The 24052-nt window shown below is 41.4% G+C and overlaps 1 protein-coding gene across 1 annotated transcript in view; it reads left to right on the top strand.

Moving 5' to 3' along the window:
- ADAM19 (ADAM metallopeptidase domain 19) overlaps positions 1 to 24052 on the top strand; it is a 119316-nt gene that overhangs the window by 9696 nt on the left and 85568 nt on the right. The window contains exons 2-3 of the mRNA XM_089682850.1: positions 11345 to 11448; positions 21837 to 21907. Coding sequence (XP_089538976.1) covers positions 11345 to 11448; positions 21837 to 21907 — 175 coding nt within the window. The remainder of the gene's footprint in view (positions 1 to 11344; positions 11449 to 21836; positions 21908 to 24052) is intronic.

The raw sequence follows: 24052 nt of genomic DNA, 5'->3' as shown, positions 1-24052 counted from the left end.
GAGCTTACAATCTAGACACAGAGCTTAGAATCAAGCGCACACCCAGACATATGCATGCTAGAAGAGGCTGAATGAATGAATACAGCAGTACTGTACAGTAATTCACAGCCCAAACCAGCTTTCAGCGATCTGTCTTTACTGTTTATTTAAAAGTTATTATATAGCAGTGAGATTAAAGGCAGGGGCAGACTGACAACTCATGGGGCCCCCAGGCAATAGGGGATCATGGGGCCCCTGTGTCCTTGCCCAAACTCAAAAAAGCCTATGAAAAAGGTACCAGGGGCATCTCATGGGACCCCCTACTGACCCCGGGCCCTCGGGCAGTGCCCGGGTTTCCAAATGGTCAGTCCGCCCCTGGTTAAAGGCATAGTTCACCTTTACAAAACACTGTCTATGCAGATAAAGGCCATTTGTAAGCTGCATAGGCAGTTTTTGGTAAAGGAGAACTAAGCCTTTAATGTCCCACCTATTTGCACCTATTTTGTAATAAATATAATTATCAGTTCACAAAGTATTGTAATTCATAGCAGACCACTGCATGCTGAGCTATAAACAGATGTATTTTAATTGGTTGCTGTGAGTGAAGCTGTTTGAATGTGCTCAGTGCACGGTTTTATTGACCACTTGCTGACCAGCAAACAGTAATCTTACTGCTGGCCGGTGGCTTCCCCAGGCAACCTGACTTACCAGTACATTGCGGGGCTCATGCACACTGCACACGGCCCCTGGGGCATGCAGTGGCGTGATTTGCAACCACTGTGTCCTCTATCCACAGCAGATTGTAGAGCTCAGTATCAGGCTGCTGTGAGCTGCCCAGATACCATATGATCACTGTGCAATCACATGTTACCTGGAATGCAATCCATTCATGACATCATTGTTTACTGCTGTGTGTGATCTGTGATCACATGGTACCTGGGCCAATCACAGCATCATGACAGTTCAAACAATTGCTGTTACAGTGATCATGAAAAAAAAAAATCTCTCATCACCCCCCCCCCCCCTAAAGTAGTTCAGTGCTTTGCAGGGAGAAAAAGCCCCATCGCTGCTCCATGTACAGAGCCCTGTGTTAGAAAACACAAGGCTCTGCACTGTCATTTGCTAAGCCCATCAGTAGGTCCCAGCCATAAATCATTGCCCGCGACCTGCTCACCGACTTGTGCTGTACCGAATGACAGCACAGATAGGGCGGCTCATCCCCTACCCAGAAATGCTGGATCGTGGACATGTATGTGATCCAGCGCAGAGCAGCCACTCTGCTTCAGTAAAAGTAATTGCAAGTGGTTAAATACCACCAGAAGAAAGCTCTATTTGTGTGAAAACAATTATATAAATTTGTTTATATAAACAATTATATAAATTTGAATGATCAAGCAATCACCAGTTAAAGTAGTGCAGTGCTGAATAGCAAAACCGGCCTAGTCATGAAGGGGGGGTAAAACCTTCCGGAGGTCGAGTGGTTAAATAAGGCTGTGTGTGGACATAGTTTTGAGACACGTGTGCTGGCCTCAGAGCATTTGTGTATATATAATTGGGCAGGCAGTGGCTGAGTGTTCCTGGGTGTAATATATAGCACACTATATTTAGAAAGGAAGATGAAGAATTCACGCAGTGAGTGTGGGAGGACGGAGAACAGACCGGACACATCTACACATCCACACACAGTCTCTTGGGGAAAGTCTCTGAAAGCTCTGCATAGTCACACCTGTCATGGCCGCCCTGTCACCTCCTTGGTGTCCTTCTTTCTTAAATAACTATGGCAGCAGGCAGATGCGTTATGTGTGACCTGCTCAGTTTTATTTAAAGAGGAGCCAACTAAACAGGCCAGATCAGCCCCCTTCATTCGGATAACAGCCCCTGTGCCTCTTTGTACCAGGCTGCTGCTTTTTGATAGAAAGCAGAAGCCAAAGGGAAAGGCATGGCCTCCTTCTTTCTTAAAGAGATCTAACGTTTTAAAATCAAAGTCAGCAGGTACAAAATCTGTAATAAACAGATACTCATCTGTCCCAGGATCCAGCATTCTGCTCACCTGAGACCTTTGTTCCACCAGTCTTTGGTCCCCAGCGGCGGCATCTTAACTGTGGGCACCCGGCTGTGACAGCTTGCGGCTTCACAGCTGGGTGGCCACTGACCATGCGTGAGCTATGTTGCGCATATTGAATGGTCCCGCAGTCTACTGGGACCTCTGACGTGTCCCAGAAGACTGTGGGGAGAGAGAAGAGGAGAACTTCCACCTAACCTACTTGTCAAAGCCAAGTACCCACTCCCCCCCCCCCCCCCCCAAACAAGTGCCATTGGTTACTGGGGATCAGGGGAGGAAGCTTTAAAGCAGAACTTCCCTTTTTAGGTGAAGTTCCACTTTAAGGTGGAATTAAAGGCAATTTTTGTTTTCATTTTGGATAGAGTAAGGGATGGCTATGACCCTTGTCATTTTTCTTTGCCACCTGTGTCCCACTGGGGAGATTTCCCTTCACTTCCTGTCCCATAGCCAAAACAGGAAGTGAGAGAAAATCACTTCAAACTGAGGGAATCCCTGGTTGTCACCAGGGTCACCAAAAAAGAATGTCCCCAATTGATATGTTTCCCTTTATTTTTCCCATAATTTGAGGTTTTCCTTTTTTTTCACTCTCAGGTTAAAAAAGTAAAAAGGACAAGGGTAGATAGACAGGGTAAATATCCCTAATAGGGACTCAGACAGTAATAAAAACATGACCGGTGTTCCAATCCTTCTCCACTCTATCCAAAAAAGTTTCATGTTTATGAGGAAAAATTAGAGGAACTGAATTTATTCTCTCTTGAGAAGAGGAGATAAAGGGGGGATATGATCAACATGTATAAATACATCAGTGGTTCATATAGTGAACTCGGTGTAGAGTTATTCACCCTGAGGTCATCACAGAGGACAAGAGGGCATTCTTTACGTTTGGAGGAAAGAGATTTAATCTCTAAATATGGAAAGGTTTCTTCACAGTGAGAGCTGTGAAAATGTGAAATAGACTCCCTCAAGAGTTGGTTCTGGCCAGCTCAGTGGATTGATTCAAAAAAGTCCTGGATTCTTTCTTAGATACACATAATATAACTGGATACTAACATTTATAGGTAAGGTTGATCCAGGGAATATCCGATTGCCTCTCAGGGGATCAGGAAGGAATTGTTTTCCCTGCAGGAGCAAATTGGATCGTGCTTTGCTGGGGTTTTTTTTGCCTTCCTCTGGATCAACTGTGGGTGTAAGGCTATAACTTTTTTTTTTTTAATGGTTGAACTGGATGGACTTTTGTCTTTTTTCAGCCAGACTAACTATGTAACTATGTTTAGTTATAATTTAGGGCCGTTGCCACTTGAATCACACAGGAGCACAGTCCGCGTTCCTGTGCAATTCTTGTGTGACTCCTTCATTCATAGGTTGATATTGCATTGGATTACATCAAAAGTACTGTGGTACCTTGTGATCTGGTGCAAGCAAACACACCCCATTTGCGTTTGGGGTGTCATTAGGATTATTTTGCCACCCACAGCAGATTGCACACCGAGTGGGTTTTGAATGTGGTGTGGGAAACATGCATGGAATGTGGGTTTCCGCATTCCAGTCTGAACAGGCCTTTGAAGTAGAACTAAACCTAAGCTTGACAGTCCAGATGAGAGCATAAAGCTGCTCCAAAATGCAGGACTTCTACCCGCGTTTGGGCTGCCATTATGAAAAAAACGGCATCACAATTGTGATACGCATTTTGCAACATTTCCAGGAACGCAGGTAGAAATGCGTCTTTCTTCCTGGGCTTCCCGGAATGCTTAGGTGTGAATGCAGCCTTAAAGCTGAACCCCTGGTATAATCTTAAACGTATACTTACATTGATCCAGCTTGGACCAGTGTAAGTATGTCTCATGATGGGGCACTGGCGAATCACTGTAGTAGTCACCGCTTCTCTTGTCCAATCAGAGAATGCTGTTGTATTTATTGAACAAAGTGAGTAATCCCCTGCATTCAGTGTACAGTGTGACAGCCATTTGCCATAGGATCCAGAAAATCACGGCAATCTCTGTAGTTCCACCGTAGTCATTAGCCATGGAATCATATAATTTATGCATTTCCATATAACATTTATATTCCAGACGTTTGCGGGTAGTGAGCAGTACCAGTGACATCATTCTCGCCTAGGTGAGAAATATGAAAGTAAACGGATGGAAGATCAAGCACCCGTCGACCAGCACCGTTTATAAACAGCGGCTAGTAGATAGAGATTTAAAGCACAGTTTACAATTTACATTTGTAGAGTGGGTGATGAGCTTTTTGATTTGGGTGGTTGTTTACTTGGCTGCTGTGGCCGGGGAAGTAGCTAATGGAGCACAATCTGTGCTTCATTACCTTCAGTGGAGGGCAGAGGAAACATAAGGGTTCTGAAAGAATCCTGATATGTCAATTAAAGGAAGCTGTCATTACAGGAATAATAAATTGTTAAAAAAGTTACACATGACAAATAAAAATACAACAAAAGTTTACCTTCTTGCTGCCGGCCCATAGTACATTTACTGCTAACGACAACAGGTGCAGGCTAAGCAACGCGCCCACACCTTCGCTTAGTACATGTGCACTGGTCCGCCCCGCTGTGTCCTCTGGATTATGGTGTTTGGTACCCAGCTGCAGGGGCCTGCAGGAGTATGACCATACCAGGGGCAGACTGACAACTCATGGGGCCCCTGTGTCCTTGCCCAAACAAAAAAGCCTATGAAAAAGGTACCAGGGGCATCTCATGGGGCCCCCTACTGACCCCGGGCCCTCAGGCAGTGCCCGAGCTTCCAAATGGTCAGTCCGCCCCTGGACCATACATAGCGACCACAGGGTTGAAAATATAAGCAAATTTTTAACTGTCATGATTGGCTTCCATTCATGTCAGCTTTCTTACTGTTGTCATGTTGTGATTGACCTGCAGCTATTACACAGTACCTGGCACCCTGTACAATGTGAATAGCTGTAGCCAATCAGCATCACTACAATAAGCAAGCTGTCATGAAAGAAAGCCAGTTAAAACTTTTGCTTATAACAGTGATCACCCAAAAAAAAAAAAAATCCCTTATCTATGGTGACACTGAACTACTCTTATGGCAGTATGTAAAAAAAAATAGTAGAAAAAAGTTTTTAAAAAAAAACAAAAAAAAAAAAAAAAACTGTTCGGAAAATTGAATATATAATTATTTTATTATTTATTTTATACATACTGTCACCAGTCAGTATCCCTGATCACTGCCACGCCAGTCATATGGTGATGCTGTACTGCACTGGTGACAGTATATAAACAAAAACGAAAAAAAGTGAAATAAAAAAACACATTTAATTTAATTTTTTTAAGTCAAAAAACTCGCCGTGCCTCTTACTAAATACCTCAGACTTTCTACTTTCCAAAAAAAGTCATTTGGGAGTATTTGTACTGTCCTAGCATTTTAGGGCCTCAAGAAACAAGATAGACTGTAAGTACATCAGGATTGATCAATTTCCATATACATTATATTGCCAAAAGTCTTGGGACGCCTGCCTTTACACGCACATGAACTTTAATGGCCTCCCAGTCTTAGTCCGTAGGGTTCAATATTGAGTTGGCCCACCCTTTGCAGCTATAACAGCATCAACTCTTCTGGGAAGGCTGCCAACAAGGTTTAGGAGTGTGTCTATGGGAAGGTTTGACCATTCTTCCAGAAGTACATTTGTGAGGTCAGGCACTGATGTCGGACGAGAAGGCCTGGCTCACAGTCTACACTCTAATTCATCCCAAAGGTGTTCTATCGGGTTGAGGTCAGGACTCTGCACAGGTCAGTCATGTTCCTTCACCCCAAACTCGCTCATCCATGTCTTTATGGACCTTGCTTTGTGGACTCGTGCGCAGTCATGTTGGAACAGGAAGGGGCCATCCCCAAACTTACTAACTTTCTGGTACCCTTCCCTTAAAGCAGAACTTCAGTCCCCCATCCTTGGTGGCTCCTCCCTCCCAAGGAGTCACCATTATTGCACATGCGCAGATCTGCCCACGTGCTCTTCTCAGTTTTCTGGTTCTTGCAGAGCCCGTTGACACATTTGCACATGCACAGGTGAAGGTTTCAGATTTCCTTGCTAGCAGTCTTTGCATGTGCACAGGAAACCCCATAAATGCACAGATGGATAAGGAAACCAGCACGTGCGCAGCTGTGCCTCAAGGCTTTCTTGGGACCCAAAAACTGCAGGACGTCTGCGCACATGCAAGGGGGACAACATCTCGTCCTAAGTGAGAAATGCGGAAGTGCTTTGTAGCATAAATAAAGCACATTGGTAAGAGAGGTAGGGGTGAAGAAAAACCTTTAAAGTGAAGGTCTGCTTTAAAGAGCAATTCCAGGCAACAAGGGAAACCAGTTAGTGAAATACTAATTTTATCCAACAAACACTGCAACTGTGCTAAACTCAGAGTGTTCACTTAATATACTTCTATCAAACTGAGTTTATTGTAGTTCTTTGCAACAAACATTGACACCTTGGGACCTTCTCAGGTGTTTATATCTTGGGGGGATCCACAGGTGTTTATATCTTGGGTGATCCATAGGTGTTTATATCTTGGGTGATTCACAGGTGTTTATATCTTGGGTGATTCACAGGTGTTTATATCTTGGGTGATTCACAGGTGTTTATATCTTGGGTGATCCACAGGTGTTTATATCTTGGGTGATTCACAGGTGTTTATATCTTGGGGGATTCACAGGTGTTTATATCTTGGGCGATCCACAGGTGTTTATATCTTGGGGGATCCACAGATGTTTATATCTTGGGTGATTCTCAGGTGTTTATATCTTGGACGATTCACAGGTGTTTATATCTTGGGGGATCCACAGGTGTTTATATCTTGGACGATTCACAGGTCTTTATATCTTGGGCGATTCACAGGTGTTTATATCTTGGGGGATCCACAGGTGTTTATATCTTGGGGGATCCACAGGTGTTTATATCTTGGGCGATTCACAGGTATCTGCATCTTGGGCGATTCACAGGTGTTTATATCTTGGGCAATCCACAGGTATCTGCATCTTGGGTGATCCACAGATGTTTACATCTTGGGAACGTCACAAGTGTTTACATCTTGGGCCTTCCTCAGGTGTTTACAAGTTGGGTATTCCTGTGGTGTTTTTATTCTAGGGCCTAAAGTCTTTTCTGGCACTGGTCATGCCTGCCCATTAATTTCCCATAGACTTAAGTGAGACCCTACCTCCTACTGTCTCTCTTGTTGAATTACTGGCCCCATCCAAATTTAGGGGAATTACTATGCAGATATTGCTAGTGCCAGAGAACATTTAGGGAGCTAGGATGTAAACAGTGGAGGAGACCAACATAGAGCGAAAAATAGGCATCTGGTTGCAGGAGGATTCTAGGTTAAATTAGAGGCCTGTAGGGAGGGTGAGTTTTTTTTTCTTTTTTTTTTTTGTGAATTTGATCTTTAAATGATAAACAATGCCATTACTATATGGGTAGAATTATAGCTTATGATACAGTCAGGTCCATAAATATTGGGACATCAACACAATTCTAACATTTTTGGCTCTATACAGCACCACAATGGATTTGAAATGAATCGAACAAGATGTGATTTAACTGCAGACTGTCAGCTTTAATTTGAGGGTATTTACATCCAAATCAGGTGAACGGTGTAGGAATTACAACAGTTTGCATATGTGCCTCCCACTTATTAAGGGACCAAAAGTAATGGGACAATTGGTTTCTCAGCCGTTCCATGGCCAGGTGTGTGTTATTTCCTCATTATCCCAATTACAATGAGCAGATAAAAGGTCCAGAGTTCATTTCAAGTGTGCTATTTGCATTTGGAATCTGTTGCTGTCAACTCTCAAGATGAGATCCAAAGAGCTGTCACTATCAGTGAAGCAAGCCATCATTAGGCTGAAAAAACAAAACAAACCCATCAGAGAGATAGCAAAAACATTAGGCGTGGCCAAAACAACTGTTTCGAACATTCTTAAAAAGAAGGAACGCACCGGTGAGCTCAGCAACACCAAAAGACCCGGAAGACCAATTCTTTCCCTGGTGAAGAAAACACCCTTCACAACAGTTGGCCAGATCAAGAACACTCTCCAGAAGCTAGGTGTATGTGTGTCAAAGTCAACAATCAAGAGAAGACTTCACCAGAGTGAATACAGAGGGTTCACCACAAGATGTAAACCATTGGTGAGCCTCAAAAACAGGAAGGCCAGATTAGAGTTTGCCAAACGACATCTAAAAAAGCCTTCAAAGTTCTGGAACAACATCCTATGGACAGATGAGACCGAGATCAACTTGTACCAGAGTGATGGGAAGAGAGAGTATGGAGAAGGAAAGGAACTGCTCATGATCCTAAGCATACCACCTCATCAGTGAAGCATGGTGGTGGTAGTGTCATGGCGTGGGCATGTATGGCTGCCAATGGAACTGGTTCTCTTGTATTTATTGATGATGTGACTGCTGACAAAAGCAGCAGGATGAATTCTGAAGTGTTTCGGGAATATTATCTGCTCATATTCAGCCAAATGCTTCAGAACGCATTGGACGCCGCTTCACAGTGCAGATGGACAATGACCCAAAGCAGACTGCAAAAGCAACCAAAGAGTTTTTTAAGGGAAAGAAGTGGAATGTTATGCAATGGCCAAGTCAATCACCTGACCTGAATCCGATTGAGCATGCATTTCACTTGCTGAAGACAAAACCGAAGGGAAAATGCCCCAAGAACAAGTAGGAACTGAAGACAGTTGCAGTAGAGACCTGGAAGAGCATCACCAGGGATGAAACCCAGCGTCTGGTGATGTCTATGCGTTCCAGACTTCAGGCTGTAATTGACTGCAAAGGATTTGCAACCAAGTATTAAAAAGTGAAAGTTTGATTTATGATTATTATTCTGTCCCATTACTTTTGGTTCCTTAATAAGTGGGAGGCACATATGCAAACTGTTGTAATTCCTACACCGTTCACCTGATTTGGATGTAAATACCCTCAAATTAAAGCTGACAGTCTGCAGTTAAAGCACATCTTGTTTGTTTCATTTCAAATCCATTGTGGTGGTGTATAGAGCCAAAAATGTTAGAATTGTGTCGATGTCCCAATATTTATGGACCTGACTGTATGTTAGTTGGGTTAAGACCAGGTCTCTAGAATCAATAAACTGCATTCACAGAAACCTTGTCTAAACCCACCACTGGGAGCCTACACTGTGTGTCTGTAAAGGACCTATATTATGTTGTTTTACATAGAATTGTGTTGCAGATGAAAATCGTTATTATGATAGAGTTGGCCAACTGGCACCCTGCCAATATTGTCATACGTCCGGCACTGTTTAATATCACACTGCTTTATATTTTCAATAGGTCTCATGGAAATAATTGTTCATGTGAACTTGGTTATCAGGACAGCTGTTTATTGAAGAAGCATGTTTCAATATCTTTCTGTTAGCAGCATGTGCCAGAATCTGCCCTAAGTCTCCATATACATTATGACAGTAGTTCTAAATGTGAATTTTATAGGTTTGGTAAATACATTTTTGAGATTTGTTGATTTTGATGTTATATCAATGATATTATCAGCACATATTTCCGAGGAGAATAAACAAAAAAATGTAAACTCATGAGAAAAAATACAGATTCATGAAAAATAAAGGCTTTTCATAATTCATTGTTAATTTCATGAGGAAGAACGACAATTATTAGAAGGCCAAAAATGCATATCCGGTCTTTTAAAGAGACACTGCACACCCTCTCCAGCACTCAAAAGGTCAGCAATCCAGGGATTGGACAGATAGAAGGGATCCACTGAGCTGCTGCAGCACACTTGGGTTTGCGCTGCAATCTTCTTTAGTGGTGTCATCAGGAGGTGGGCTGGGTTCTTGCAGCTGAACCCCTGATGATGCACATGCGCTGTGAAGCATTATCAAGACGCTGGCTTCAGGAACCAAGAAGTTCCCTGATACATGTAGAATGACATGTGGTCTTCTGGGGTGCATGTCATGTGTAGCCAAGAAGGCTTCAGGTATGGAGATGTGTTTCCTCAAAAACAATAAAAAATAAATAAGAATGTTCCAGTTGTAAGAGAGGAAGTGGAGAGGAGTAGAGTGCTAGAAATTGGTTGTACAGAGAATGCTGCTTAGGACCTCTACAATGGCTATTTGAGTGATTAAATGTTGGATCAGTCGCTAAAGAATCTTAGAAGGCTCAGCAGTCAACAATTGTGTCTGAAAGTTGATCATGCAGTTTGGGCTAAGATCATTAGTGTAATGATCTCTTCCAGAGAGGTTTTTCAGGTGTTTGCCATGGGTATAACTTGAATTTGATCTCAGATAACCCATGGAAAGTGCCACTGTGCTGCTACTCACAGGAAAAGGTTGAATTACAAGAGGGACCAAAAGCAGCATGTACATATCTTACTGGCAGTTCCCATCACCCGATCAAAGTTTAAACATGGCTATGCATGCGTCCCTTGCCTACTTGTGATAGCTCTAAGGCCTGATTGGCTGCTAATTGTGCGAGCAAGGAGAATTGGTATATGTTAGATCATACCTGGAAGTCCTACATTTTACTTGGGAGACCTGTCAGTGGATCTGACTGGCTGCTGGATTACAATTTAAAGTAGAACTGTAACCAGCCTATGGACATTCAAATCTTTGCAAATTCTTAACAATCAATATATAAACTTTAAGAGGTACTTTTACTGACCTCTGTAGCTGCAGCCATTGTGGAGTAATTTATTGGCAAAGTTTGAATCAGGAGGTTTATGGTTTTACTTTCACAGCAAGGGCTCATTCAGACAGGAGATCTGGAACAGATAGCCTGCTGCATTCAGAGGTGGCTAAACGCCAGAATGAACAGTTACATGTGGATATTGATGCCTCAACTCTTTGTACACATTGTGTGCATGCTTGTCGGCAATAATTGCTGATTTTTGCTGGAGACTGTCCCAGATCATCTGTCTGAATGAGCTCTAACTCATTTTCCCTCACAGCAGTGACTTTCTAGTCTGCCAGCCTTCCAATGTTTAATATGAACAAAGATCAGGTGCACAAAAAGAGGGAAGAGATCACTTGGCTGAGTAAATGACTTGAATGACTTTACCGATTCTATTGTAAACCTTTAGGATTAAATGCTTCGCAGTGGCTATACATACAGAGATCAGTGAGTGCTACTTTCAAAGTGCTGCTTTCAAAGTTCATTTACTGATTATGCTTTGTAGGAGGATATTCAAACTATTATAGTGCCATTGCTTGAACACTTCTTTGTAATGTTTTCAGAAAGCAAATCTGTATCTGCGTCTTTATGTGTCCAGGGAAATAATCTTTTCTTTTCATCTTCTTGATAACAGCCGCCAGTAAGCATTCCAGTCATCTTGAAAGAATCTTCTCACATTCTGAAGTGACTGAACCACGCTGGTTGACATCGCAAAGCATAGAAAATACCAACTTGAAGGTGAGTAAAAATTAATGGGTAGACAGATGCCATAGTCACAGTTCTAAAATAAATTAATTTAAAGTATTTGAAAGGCAACATTTTTCTTTAGTTTTAGACAAGATAATGAAGGGTTAGACCACTACTCAAATTTTTTTTTTTTTTGGTGTCTGTGTCTCGGCTTGCATGATTCACTCTTCCTTTTACCCACCGAGATAGAAAGTAAAGAAAAATCCCAAAATTTTGAGTTGTCACCAGATGTCAGGGTACATTTTCCAATGGGGACACCTGTTTCGGGAACAACTCTATAGTAATTCTGGTAACTTTTGAGAGATTTCCTCTCATTTTCTGCTCTTTTTTATTTCCAGGACAGGAAGTAAAGGAAAATTTCCTTAGCGGGACACAGGCATCAAACCTCTCCCTTACTCAGAAAAAAAAATATACTTTAGATACATTTTAAAGAAGTAAACGCCTTCAACTTATATGTGGGGTAATGATGGAGGTTATCATTCCAGTGACTTGTAGCTCTAGTTTATTAACTTCCACTGAAGTGTGACAAAATTGTTAGCTTACACTATTAAAGAGTTTGTTCACCCTTGCACAAAAACTGCCTATGCAGTTAAAGCGATACTAAAGGTTCTTTTTTTTTTTTTTTTTTGTAAAATAACAAACATGTCTATACTTACCTGCTGTGTGCAGTGGTTTTGGAAAATTTGTAGAGTTAGGACTACAGAATATCGGGGTGCCATTACGTGGCTCTGTAGTTTACCTAAATGAAAATGGAATGCTGCCTCCATCTGTAGAAACTATCAGGATCTGCTTTATTCTGTAATAATGACTTCATTCTGGACACCCTTCTAACATAAACATGGTATGGCATAATCAGCAAGGAATACCTGTCCCAATCCCTCCAATTCTCTTTTAGTAAATATATTGGCATTTCCCATCAGTCTTCCTGGCTATACAACTATGAAGTGTGGGTGATGGAGACCATGTTTGGAGGAACCTCTAGAGAATATCTTGGTTTATAAAACACAATGCGATATATCACCACTGGTATGGGGTCATATAGGTCTGGTAAGTGAGCCATTCGTTTACCTTTGCACCAAGGTGTGGATACATGGATCTTCTTGCCACCAATATTGAGTTCTAAAAAGGACTGTTACACTTTGTTTATTCAGCACGTGGTGGAAGCACAAGGACTTTTCATGGAAATAGGATTTTATGGTTGTCCACCCATAGATAACCCATATTCAGCAATCATATTGGGTTCACTTGGGTGAACTCTTGTTTATTTTAAGCAAAGCGCCTACCTATTCACTATTAGTTCACATACAAGTGTCACTTTCACTCTTGAGGGGCAGCTGCAGAACCCCCTGGGGGGTTTAATAAGTAAACACCAGTTTACTTTTTATTATATAATTTTTTTAGTTCACTTTTAGTATTTGTCACCACAATAATTTATTCTGTTTTATTTAGTGATATAAAAGTACCTAGAGAAAAAAAACAATAATATATAATGTGGGAAGTGAATAAGGAATATATTGGTCTGCAAGAGCAACGTGCAAACTTACTGTGAATATCAAAGTAACTGGGCCATGTTCAGCAGCTGGTTGGGAATACAACTAGAGTTTTCACCTCGTCCTTTTAAAACTTGACACATATTAATGACACAGGTTCAGTGGCTGAATAATGTGGTAATTAATCTCCCCTAGTGCCTTATCTGCATTAACCACTTGCCTACCAGGCACTTATACCCCCTTCCTTACCAGGCCAATTTTCAGCTTTCAGTGCTGCCGCACTTTGATTGACAATTGCGCGGTCATGCAACATTGTACCTATATGAAATTTTGATCATTTTTTTCTCACAAATAGAGCATTCTTTTGGTGGTATTTAATTGCCACTGGGCGCTTTACTTTTTGCGCTATAAATAAAAAAAATGCAAAAAATTTGAAAAAAAAAAAAAAGTTTATTTGTTTCTTTTATAAAATTTTTCAAACAGGTATTTTTTCTCCTTCACTGATGTGCGTTGATGAGGCAGCACTGATGGGCACTGATAGGCGGTACTGATGGGCACTGATAGGCAGCACTAAAGGGCACTGTTAGGCAGTACTAATGAGGTGGCACGGATAGGCGGCACTGATAGACAGCACTAATTAGGGGTCACGGATAGGCGGCACTAATATGCAGCACTGATAGGCGGCACTGATAGGTGACACTGATGATGGATACTGATAGACGGCACTGACTGGCATCACTGCTGGGCACTGACTGGCAGCACTGACTGGCACAACCCCTGGGCACTGACTGGTGGCACTGACTGGCAGCACTGCTGGGCTGCACTGGTGGGTGGCACTGGTGGGCAGCACTGGTGGGTGGGCACAGGTGGGTGGCACTGGTGGGCACCGGTGGGTGGGCACAGGTGGGTGGCACTGCTGGGCACATGTAGGTGGCACTTCTGGGCACAGGTAGGTGGCACTGCAGAGTGGCACAGGTGGGTGCACTGCTGGGCACAGGTGGGTGCACTGCTGGGCACAGGTAGGTGCACTGATGGGCACGGGTGGGCGGAGCTAGTGGGCGCACTGCTGGGCAGAACTTGCGGGTGGCACTGCTGGGCACCGATCATCAGGGCACTGATCATCAGTGCCCTGATGATCGGTGCCGATCCCCGCTCTGACAACTGCCGGTTCTCGGCAGTACTTTCCTCACGATCTGACAGCGTGAGGAAAGTGCAGCCGAGAACCGGCACTTGCATTTCCTTCTGATCAGCGTGTCATTGGACACCGCTGATCAGGTGGTAAAAGGCCGCTGTGATTGGCCTTTTACCACATCACGTGATCAGCTGTGTCCGTAGGACACAGCGATCACGGAGATCGCCGGGTGCGCGCCCCCTGGGGCGCGCAGGAGAGCGCGTTCTGGGAGGACGTCATATGACGTCCACTCAGAACTGGCCGGCCGCAGTGAAGCCGTCATTCAGCTATCTGCGGTCGGCAGCTGGTTAAATTAGCCTCAGAATCTATGTAATTAATATGCGTTCGATTTTAAAGGGATGAGGTGGCAACCCTACTCAACTCCCTTTTTCTTCACTAGTTACACTTCCCCATCCATTCTTTGTTCACACATTGTTGTAATATGAATTTCCCTTCATCCCATTTCCATCTTTGCCTTCCATCTCCCCTTGGTCCACCCCAGCTCCCCCTCCTTGCCTTTTCATTTTGATGCCTTTTCTAGGGTTGCAACTTCATCCCTTTAAAATCGAACACATAATAATTGCACAGGTTCTGTGGCTGATTAAGGTGGTAATTAAACTCACTTATGCAGGCCATACATGGGTCGAATTCCAAAATAATTTTCTTAAAATTGTAACTAAGAATTTTTGTTCAACTTTTGCACCATTAGTAGTTGCAGCATCGGCCAATTTTTGTGCGGCCATTGAATTTGAGTGATTGGGCATGTTGGAATTATTTTGAAAAACTAACGAATTTCCAGTCAATGATAGGAGAATTGTGCGAGAAATATAATAAAAAAAGAAATGAGCCTGAGCTGTGACCTGGAAAGAAAAGATTCCCAGCCAGGAAAATTTCCTGTAGCAACATGTGAAATTGAAGGCTTGGTTGGTCAAATTTTGAAATTAATGGTGGCACCATCGGATTACAAAATGAAGGAAAATTCTGATTTTCTATTTGAACATTTTTTCAAATTTTGACCCATGTATGGGCTTCATTAGCGCCTTACCTGCAATAAATTAGCCTCAGAATCTGTGTAATTAATATGTGTTTGGTTTTAAAGGGATGGGGTAGCAAACCTAGGCGGACCTAGGGGAGATGGAAGGCAAAGATGGAAATGGGATGAAGGAAAATTCATCTTACAACAATGTGTGAATATTGAATGGGTGGGGAAGTGTGGTGAAGGAAGAGGGAGTTGAGTTGTGGGTGGACTGGAGCGAGTCTACCCTGCTCCTTTCCAGCTACATTTATCATCAATTGATTAAGTTGTAAGGCTATAACACTGTTCCCTATATCATACAGTATATTAATTCTATGTATTTTTATCTATGTGAAAGTGGATACATATGGGTCAAATCAGTAGGCATATATGGTAGAATTAGATGGTTTTAAAGATTTTCTATAATTGAGACTTTTTAAAACTTTTATAACCTTTTTTTTAATGTCTAGTTATACAGTTTTTACTTCATGTTGTAGCTGTAATGAAGGGGGATTTCCCTTGCCTCCGAAACCCATTGAATTATGCACATTATACTGAACATGTAAAAAGGGGTGCAGTGCTTAAGAAATGAAATCAATTAAAAATATGTTTCAAATGTAAAATTCATAAATAAAAATATAAAACAGTTCAAAAAGTGACTCTTGTGCTCTTGCTATTCAGGAACCGGCGTCCGTGCAGTGATAGTGTAAGTAATGCGCACTCACCAGACGTGCATATAAAATGCGCCCTTATATCAATAATCCAGGTGTCATCAAGGGGGGTCAGGAACTAAGTAGTCTTCCCTCTAAGGAATGGATGGTCATCAGACAGGATCCTTTGGGCTGTATTGGTGATCCACATCCACCAGTGTTCCCCTTAAGGGGTTAGACCGGTGTTGCTCCCTGGGTGAGAGATTCCCTCTCTGGATAAAGGGGTTTTGTCCTGACGCAGGGTATCTGGGAATTAAAGGCTCCCCCAGGGGGTTAGAACAAAGATATGTCCATAGTGTAGTAGATGAAATAAAATAGGTTTATTAAAGCCGATGCATCGAGTAGTAAGGTAAACATTAATGTTAACATAGCATAGGACTGACCGTCCACTTTCAAAGATGGCCGCCGGAGCTCCACGTTGCTCCGGCGGCTTGACGTCACGGCTCCTAATGTGGCTCCTCCTTTAGAGCGCTCACATTATTATCTATTTATATTATACTGAACATGTTTGGAATAAAATCCTACTTTTTGGACTCCAAAACTCCAATGCATTGCTTGGATATTTAGATTCAAACATTGTTTACACAACTCAAAGTTTCTCCAACAGTTCCTTGGTGTATAGAAGCAGTCCACTTATTACTGTGTTTCCCTATTGTGTCACTGCCAGTATAGTTGTGAAAATTTAAAGCATGAAAGCTCCATTCACTTAAGGTTCAGGCACAATTAATTTACTACTACAAGTAGATAAATGTAAACTATCTATGAACAATATTGAATATTGCATACCTGCTTTCCTATTGGCCATTTTCAGCCCTCCAGTGCTTGCCTGGATAACTCCCATAGCTGGCATTCCTGCGCTCTTGCAAGGACTTTGGTATATATGTCAGCTAATGCTCCAGTCATTGAGGCTCACCTATACCATCACAAGAGCATGTTTTCTTGGATTCGAACACCTTGCAATTGCTTTGCCCTGTTTACCCCATCACAGCGGTGCTGAGCTCTGAGCTACTGCTACAGATGAGAGTGCATGCTATGACAAACACAGTGTCAAACCACTGCCCTCTTCACTGACTTGTGACAAATGGCTGGCCAAGCTCACCGCCCTGTCACTGATATGCAACAATGGCATTCCCAGCCTCACCCTTCTCAAAGATTTTCCTGCTTGCGAGACCACAATCTAAGTGTCAGCAGACTGAGAGCAATTCTCACTGGGTTAAGTTAACTAAGCAGTTAATTCTTTAAACTACCACTACCACCTTTTACAGAGAACGTATAAACTTTCACAATGTTAGCATGATTTTAGAATAAACATCTGTAACACGCACTGTCTCCACAGACAGGTATGTTCAGAGATTTACACTACAGTAGCGTTCTTCAAGAGACAGGGATTCTTTTAGTTTGCATTAGTGCATTAGAGACAGTTTTAACACTTTTCCAAATAGGGTTAAATAATGAAAAGGTCAAAATGGCGCAAATAAAATAGTTACATAAGAAAAGGTATTACAAAGAAACCAGAAGACAATAATGCAACAGAGAAATAAAAAAGAGTTGAGGGTGAGAATACTTAACAATGGTTCAGCAGAGTCCAATCAATCAAGCAAAATGGCTTTCATTGGCTCTCATACGACTTTACAGGTGTTCCTTGGTTTGATGTTAAATGAGAGCTGACTACTCCAAGGGCAGTCCTAGTCAGTAAGGGGGGTGTCGACAGAAATGACTTGACCAATCATTTGGTCTATGGTGTGGCTGCAGGGACGTTGCTATGTTTACAACCATGTCCCACATACAGATTTCTTTAGGTAATATCTCTGAATTCATACAGGTTACATCTCTTAATTTGCATATTATTGTCCAGAATTAAATTACCTTTGAAATGAATATAGATATGACAGATTTTGGAAGCCCAGTTTGCCTTTGAGAGGAATTGGGCCATTCTGCTCCCGGTACTCCTAGGGTAGTGGAATTTGGACTCAAAACATTACATATTAATCGAGGAATCACAATATGTCCTTATTCTGGCTGAACTGTTGTTAATTCATGAGTTATGAATTACACTACGATTATGGATACTCCCAAGAGAAAGAGACAATAATGTGTATTTCTACAGGATTCAGCTGAGGTATTTATGATGGGGGTGAGCTGGCAACTCTTCTTACTCAGGCTTGAAATTCTGACAGTTTTATGAGGTCCCTGAGATGTGTATTGGGGTTTGATTTTGCTAGTCCTATCAGAGTACTGATAAAGAGAGTCTGGCATGCAGCTAAGAGGTTGTTGATTGTATGAATTGAAGGAGGAGAGAGGGGGGAAGGTCGCTGCAGCTATGTCTCTCTTCTGATAAAATTGCCTGGGTGACCTGATCAGAATGGCTGCCACATACAGATTTTCATGTGCATAATGTGCATTACCATTACACATGTGTCCTAGCAGCAGGTCAAGATGGTGGAAGGTGTCTTTGAGAGTTTAATTTAAAAAAAAAATTGAGGTGATTAAATCCCAGGATATAAGATGGGGCCCCACATCCAAAATAACTGAAATGTGGAAAAGAAAATGGAAATTACCCATGGATTTAAAGGTGCCCCAAAGAAGATGTGACACACAATAAAATATAAAATATAAGAGCTATATAACCTCTGTACAAACTTTACTGATACATCGTAAAAAAATACACTACAGGATAAAACGGCCCATCACACGAGCAACACGATGATTATACAATATATTTTTTAAAATGGTTCTGAAGCATTGATTTGAATTCAGTTCTCCGTTCAGCAGTAGATAACGTTGCCTCTATATGTTTCACAGGAAGTTATGCCTGCTTCCTTAGGAGGTTTTAAACTACTGACTACAGGTAAGACAAACAATATAAGCACAAATGACATGGACAGTATATATTTTATATACATATATATATAAATATATATACACACACAATTATTTTCAACTGTGACACCACTTGGTACATACAGTGTATCTGCATGAAGATGGTCCTAGCTCCAGAGACATAAAAAAAAACAAAATCACTCAAGATGAGGGTCACCCTGCCAGTCATCCAACAGAGCGGGGAACAGGTATCCCCCACGTGCAGGTTTGGGGGCCAAATTACAGAGGCCCGCATCTCGGCCCCCACGGGAAGACTTCACCTATAAGAATAACATACATTGAACCTCAAATGCATGCCAAAAATCCACCACAAGCATGAATAAAGAGGATATGCACAGAGTTCACTTTTATAATGCACTATGCTCACCCAAATATTGGACTGGAGCAGCCTATGCCTCAAGTGGTATATAAGTATATAGGTTCTTCAGAACAGAGTGTGGTATGTTGTTTAAAAGAGCAGCAATATAAAAAATATATGTTTATAGAGGGCTATAATTACAAATATTACCCCAATTCTGTCTACATAAAAAGAGTACATGGGCTGGCACTTTGTGGGTACACCCACTCCCCTGGAAATGCCAGAAAACAGGCCCCCCATAAATAGTCCCCTGCTGGAAAGTGTCAAAGCCGGATAATTCCGCCATGTGACATTGACATCACATTCGGCCTGGCATCACAGTAGTGCGTATGTGTGAACGGCCAAAATGGCCGCTGCGCATACGCAGAGATGCCGGCAAGCCAGCCTGTCACTTACAACTGCGATCGTTGTGCATGAGTGCCAACCCCTCTCAAGAAATGCAGCCAGGCAGCCAAGGAGGGGGCCTATTTTCTGGCATTTCCTGGGGAGTGGGTGTACCCGCAAAGAGCCAACCTGTGTACTCTTTTTACAGAGACGGAATTGGGGTAAGTTTTGGAATGATAACCCTCTATACACACACATATATATATATTTTTTATATTGCTGCTTTTTTATATCCCCTCTTGCTTTTTGAATGTTTGGATTTATGTTTTTCAGATTTGGAGTGCCCTTTCCCCCCCTTTTTTTTTGCCTACCCACTTACAGTTCACTGTAAACAACATACCACGCTCTGCTCTGAAGAGCCCATATACTTAGATACCACTTGAGGGATAGGCTGCGCCAGTCCAATATTTGAGTGAGCATAGTGCATTATAGAACTGAACCCTGTGCATATCCTCAGTATTCATGCTTATGGTGGTCTTGGGCAAAACTTTGGGGTTCAATGTATGTTATAGGTGAAGTCTTCCCGTGGGGGCCAAGACGGGGGCCTCTGTTATTAGCTCCCCATACCTGCACGTGGGGGATACCTGTTCCCTGCTCTGTTGGATGACTGTCTGGGTGCCCCCCATCTTGCGTGATTTTTTTGTTTATTTTTTTCTATGTCTCTGGAGCTAGGACCATCTTCATGAAGATACACTGTATGTACCAAGTGGTGTCACAGTTGCAAATGATTGTATATATATATATATATATATATATATATACTGTCTTTGTCATTTATGCTCATATTGTTTTCTTTTCTTACCTGTAGTCAGTAGTTTCAAACCTCCTAAGGAAGCAGGCATAACTTCCTGCGAAACATATAGAGGCAACGTTATCTACTGTTGAGCAGAATTGAATTTAAATCAATTCTTTAGAACCATGAAAAAAATATATTGTATAATCATCGTGTTGCTCGTGTGATGAGCCATTTTACTCTGTAGTGTATTTGTTTACGATGTATCAATATGAAGTTTGTACAGTGGTTATATACTACTTATATTTATACGGGTGGCACAGTGGCTTAGTGGTTAGCACGTCTGCCTTGCAGTAAATGGGTCATGGGTTCAATTCCCGACCATGGTGCCTCCTGCATGGAGTTTGCATGTTCTCCCTGTGCTTGTGTGAGTTTCCTCCGGGTACTCCGTTTCCTCCCACACTCCAAAAGACATGCTGGTAGGTTAATTGGTTCCTGTCTAAATTTGCCCTAATATGTGTATGTATGAATGTAAGTTAGGGACCTTAGATTGTACACCCCTTGAGGGTTAGGGACTGATGTGAATGTTCAATATATATGTGTAAAACACTGTGTAAATTGACAGCACTATATAAGTACCTGAAATAAATAAATATTTTGTGTGTGACATCTCCTTTGGGGCACCTTTAAAGTCCATGGGTAATTTCCCTTTTCTTTTCCACATTTCGGCTTTGAGAGTTTTTCGGGCAGGCTTATGGAGGCGCAAAAATGCCGTACAGCATAAACAGGTACATCATTCAATTTTGTTCATAGCAGTACATTTTTTATTACTCCACTAAATAGGCTATTTTCACCAAGCAGCATATTTATCCTGTTAATGGCCATAAATGCTAAAATGAAGTATTCATTTGCAAAACTACATATTTACCAGATTACTACAAATGAAAAAATATTTGTAGCATTATTATTTTAGCCCTGTAGAGAATACATCAGTAAGTAAGATATTTATAGAACTACAATACATTCCCATTAAAGTAGGCATTGCCCTGCCCATATCATTTCCTGAGCTTACCTATTGGTCAGTTTGCCCACCAATTCCTTTAGAACCATTAGAGAGTCATATGCAGCCTGTATAGAATTTAACAAGAAATGTCAAAATGTACATAAAACATCAGTTAGCTATAAATCTGGACTGATTGACCACTTAACCTGGGAGATTTCTCTACTAACGAGTGGCCAGGTGCGCTTCATTCAGGAGGGGTTAAACCTGTCATGATACCATAAAAGACTAAATTCTGTAGCAGCCAGTCATATCCATAGCACATCATTGAGCTCACAAAACACTCAAAAACTAACTTGTTTTTTTTTTTTTTTTTTGGAGCATGATGGCACTGGTGGTCAACTGGTGGACTTAAATATTTAGATGTCTCCAGTGCCCCATTCATATACCATTCAGATGTGGATATTCTAAGAATACATAACCTGGGGTGGCTTATCAGAACTGTCTTTTGTGCCCCTTGCCACATTGTAGTTACTGCTTCCTATTTTAATAAACTACACCTTTATGTCACAATGTGTGGACTACAGTAAATGTAATATGCTTACAGGGATTAATTTTAGCTACATTTTGTTTTTTAGTATCCGGCACATGTAGAAGTAATGCTTAAAGCAGAAGGAAGAGAGCTGATACTATCTCTACAAAGAAACGAGTAAGTAAAAGGAAATAATTAATTTGTAAGTAATATATCTGTATAATTGTTTATGGATTTTAAGTGATTTCTACCAAAAACACAGATTTTAATTTGTGTGAAAAGTTGAAAAATTGCCCTGGATTTCAAGTGGTTAAAGAGATTTCATCTCGGTTCTTCTTGTGCTTTAAGACAGGAAGTGAAGGAAATCTCTCCAACAGTAAATAGGAAATAAAGCCATAGAGTGTAATCGATCCATGCATTATAAATAATGGCATTTGATACACCTTTTTCAGGACATCTTGATTCCCAGAGGAATTTTTCCAGTCACCACTGCAACTGGATATTTCCTATCCCTGCATGCACTTAATAACTCTTTTTGTATACACTTACTGGCCACTTTATTAGGTACACCTTGCTAGTGCCAAGAAAATACCCCACACCATTACACCGCCAGTCTAAACTGTTGATACAAGGCAGGATGGATCCATGCTTTCATGTTGTTTACGCAAAATTCCAACCTTACCATCTGAATGTCGCAGCAACCAGAATGCCCATTCTCCTCTGACCTCTGGCATCAACAAGGCATTTTCATCCACACAACTGCCACTCACTGGATATTCTCAATTTTTCGGACCATTCTCTGTAAACCCTAGAGATGGTTATGTGTGAAAATCCAAGTAGATCAGAAGTTTTTAAAATACTCAGACCAGCCCGTCTGGCACCAACAACCATGCCACATTCAAAGTCACTTAAATCCCCTTTCTTCTCCATTCTGATGCTCATTTTGAACTTCAGCAAGTCGTTTTCAACTCGTCTAGATGCCTAAATGCATTGAGTTGCTGCCATGTGATTGGCTGATTAGCAATTTGTGTTACCAAGCAATTGAACAGATGTACCTAATAAAGTGGTCGGTGAATGAAAGTCTGATATCTTTAGCGAACAGTATCTTACAGTTCAGTTCAATTTAGTAGTCTGGTTGTTCTATGGCTGTATAGACTGTAACAGAAGTGTTTTATGATTATGGTCAGTGGTCTGATCATGCTGGAGATGTTTAATCTACATTATGTTGATACATCTCTATTATGGCAAGGTCCAGTGGTCCAAATATGTTGGGAGGTGTAGTATTCTGTGTCTGCATAGAGTATATACAAATTGGATTATGCAGTCAGGTTTTGTTTGTAAGGTGTAATGTCCATCTCTCTGCATAAAATGTAATATAATTATGTTATGAATGTGCCAGGCCATGATGTAAATGTAATTTTTTACATCTGTAGAGTATAATAAAGTTATAATACGATTCTGTCCAGTGTTCAAATCATTTTGGATTAGCTTTATGTTTTTTGTCTGTAATCTAACTGACGTAAGGTCCTGGTGAGCAACCAGGCCATATGGATGAGTTGTAGAGCCACGCGATATATATATAGGACATGAGAAAAAAAACAAAACAAATGGACTTCACCTGGTATTTTTTGGGTTAGGAAATGATGACAGAGATAGGAATGGTAGGTATTAGAAAAATACTTTGCACCTTTGTCCAATTTTCGACATACAACCCCATGGGTTCCTTAAGAGACCCCCTCACCTTGACCATTAAGGACAAAGTTAGAGAGTCTGTCACTTATCCATCCCCGATCCACTTACTTTCCCCACTCCCCTTCAAACCATAGTCAAAATCAAGTGTTTTTGAGTTTTAGGGGGAGAATGTGACCTCCTGCCATGATACAGTGCTCATGCTTGAGTGGTCAACTGCTAGGCATGAACACTTTCATGTGAGTAGGGGGATAACATTAACCATTATCAACCCTGTTTAACCACCTCAATACCCCCTTCCTGCCCAGGCCAATTTTCAGCTTTCAGTGCTCTCATACTTTGAATGACAATTACTCAGTCATGCAACACTGTACCCATATGACATTTTTATAATGTTTTTTCACACAAATAGTGCTTTCTTTTGGTAGAGTTTAATCACCACTGTTCTTTTTTATTTTTTGCGCTATAAATGTAAAAGTCCAAAAATTTTGAAAAAAAATGTGTTTTTCTTAGTTTCTGTTATACAATTTTGAGAGAGTAATTTTTCTTCATAAATTTTAACCAAAATTGATACTGCTACATTTCTTTGGTAAAAATAACCAAAATCAGAGCATATTATTTGGTGTGTATGAA

The sequence above is a fragment of the Staurois parvus genome, unplaced genomic scaffold (assembly GCF_062004578.1).
Source record: "Staurois parvus isolate SC_StPar_1 unplaced genomic scaffold, SC_StPar_1.0 ptg000298l, whole genome shotgun sequence".
Taxonomy (NCBI): domain Eukaryota; kingdom Metazoa; phylum Chordata; class Amphibia; order Anura; family Ranidae; genus Staurois; species Staurois parvus.
This window is presented reverse-complemented; position numbering and strand designations above follow the sequence as displayed.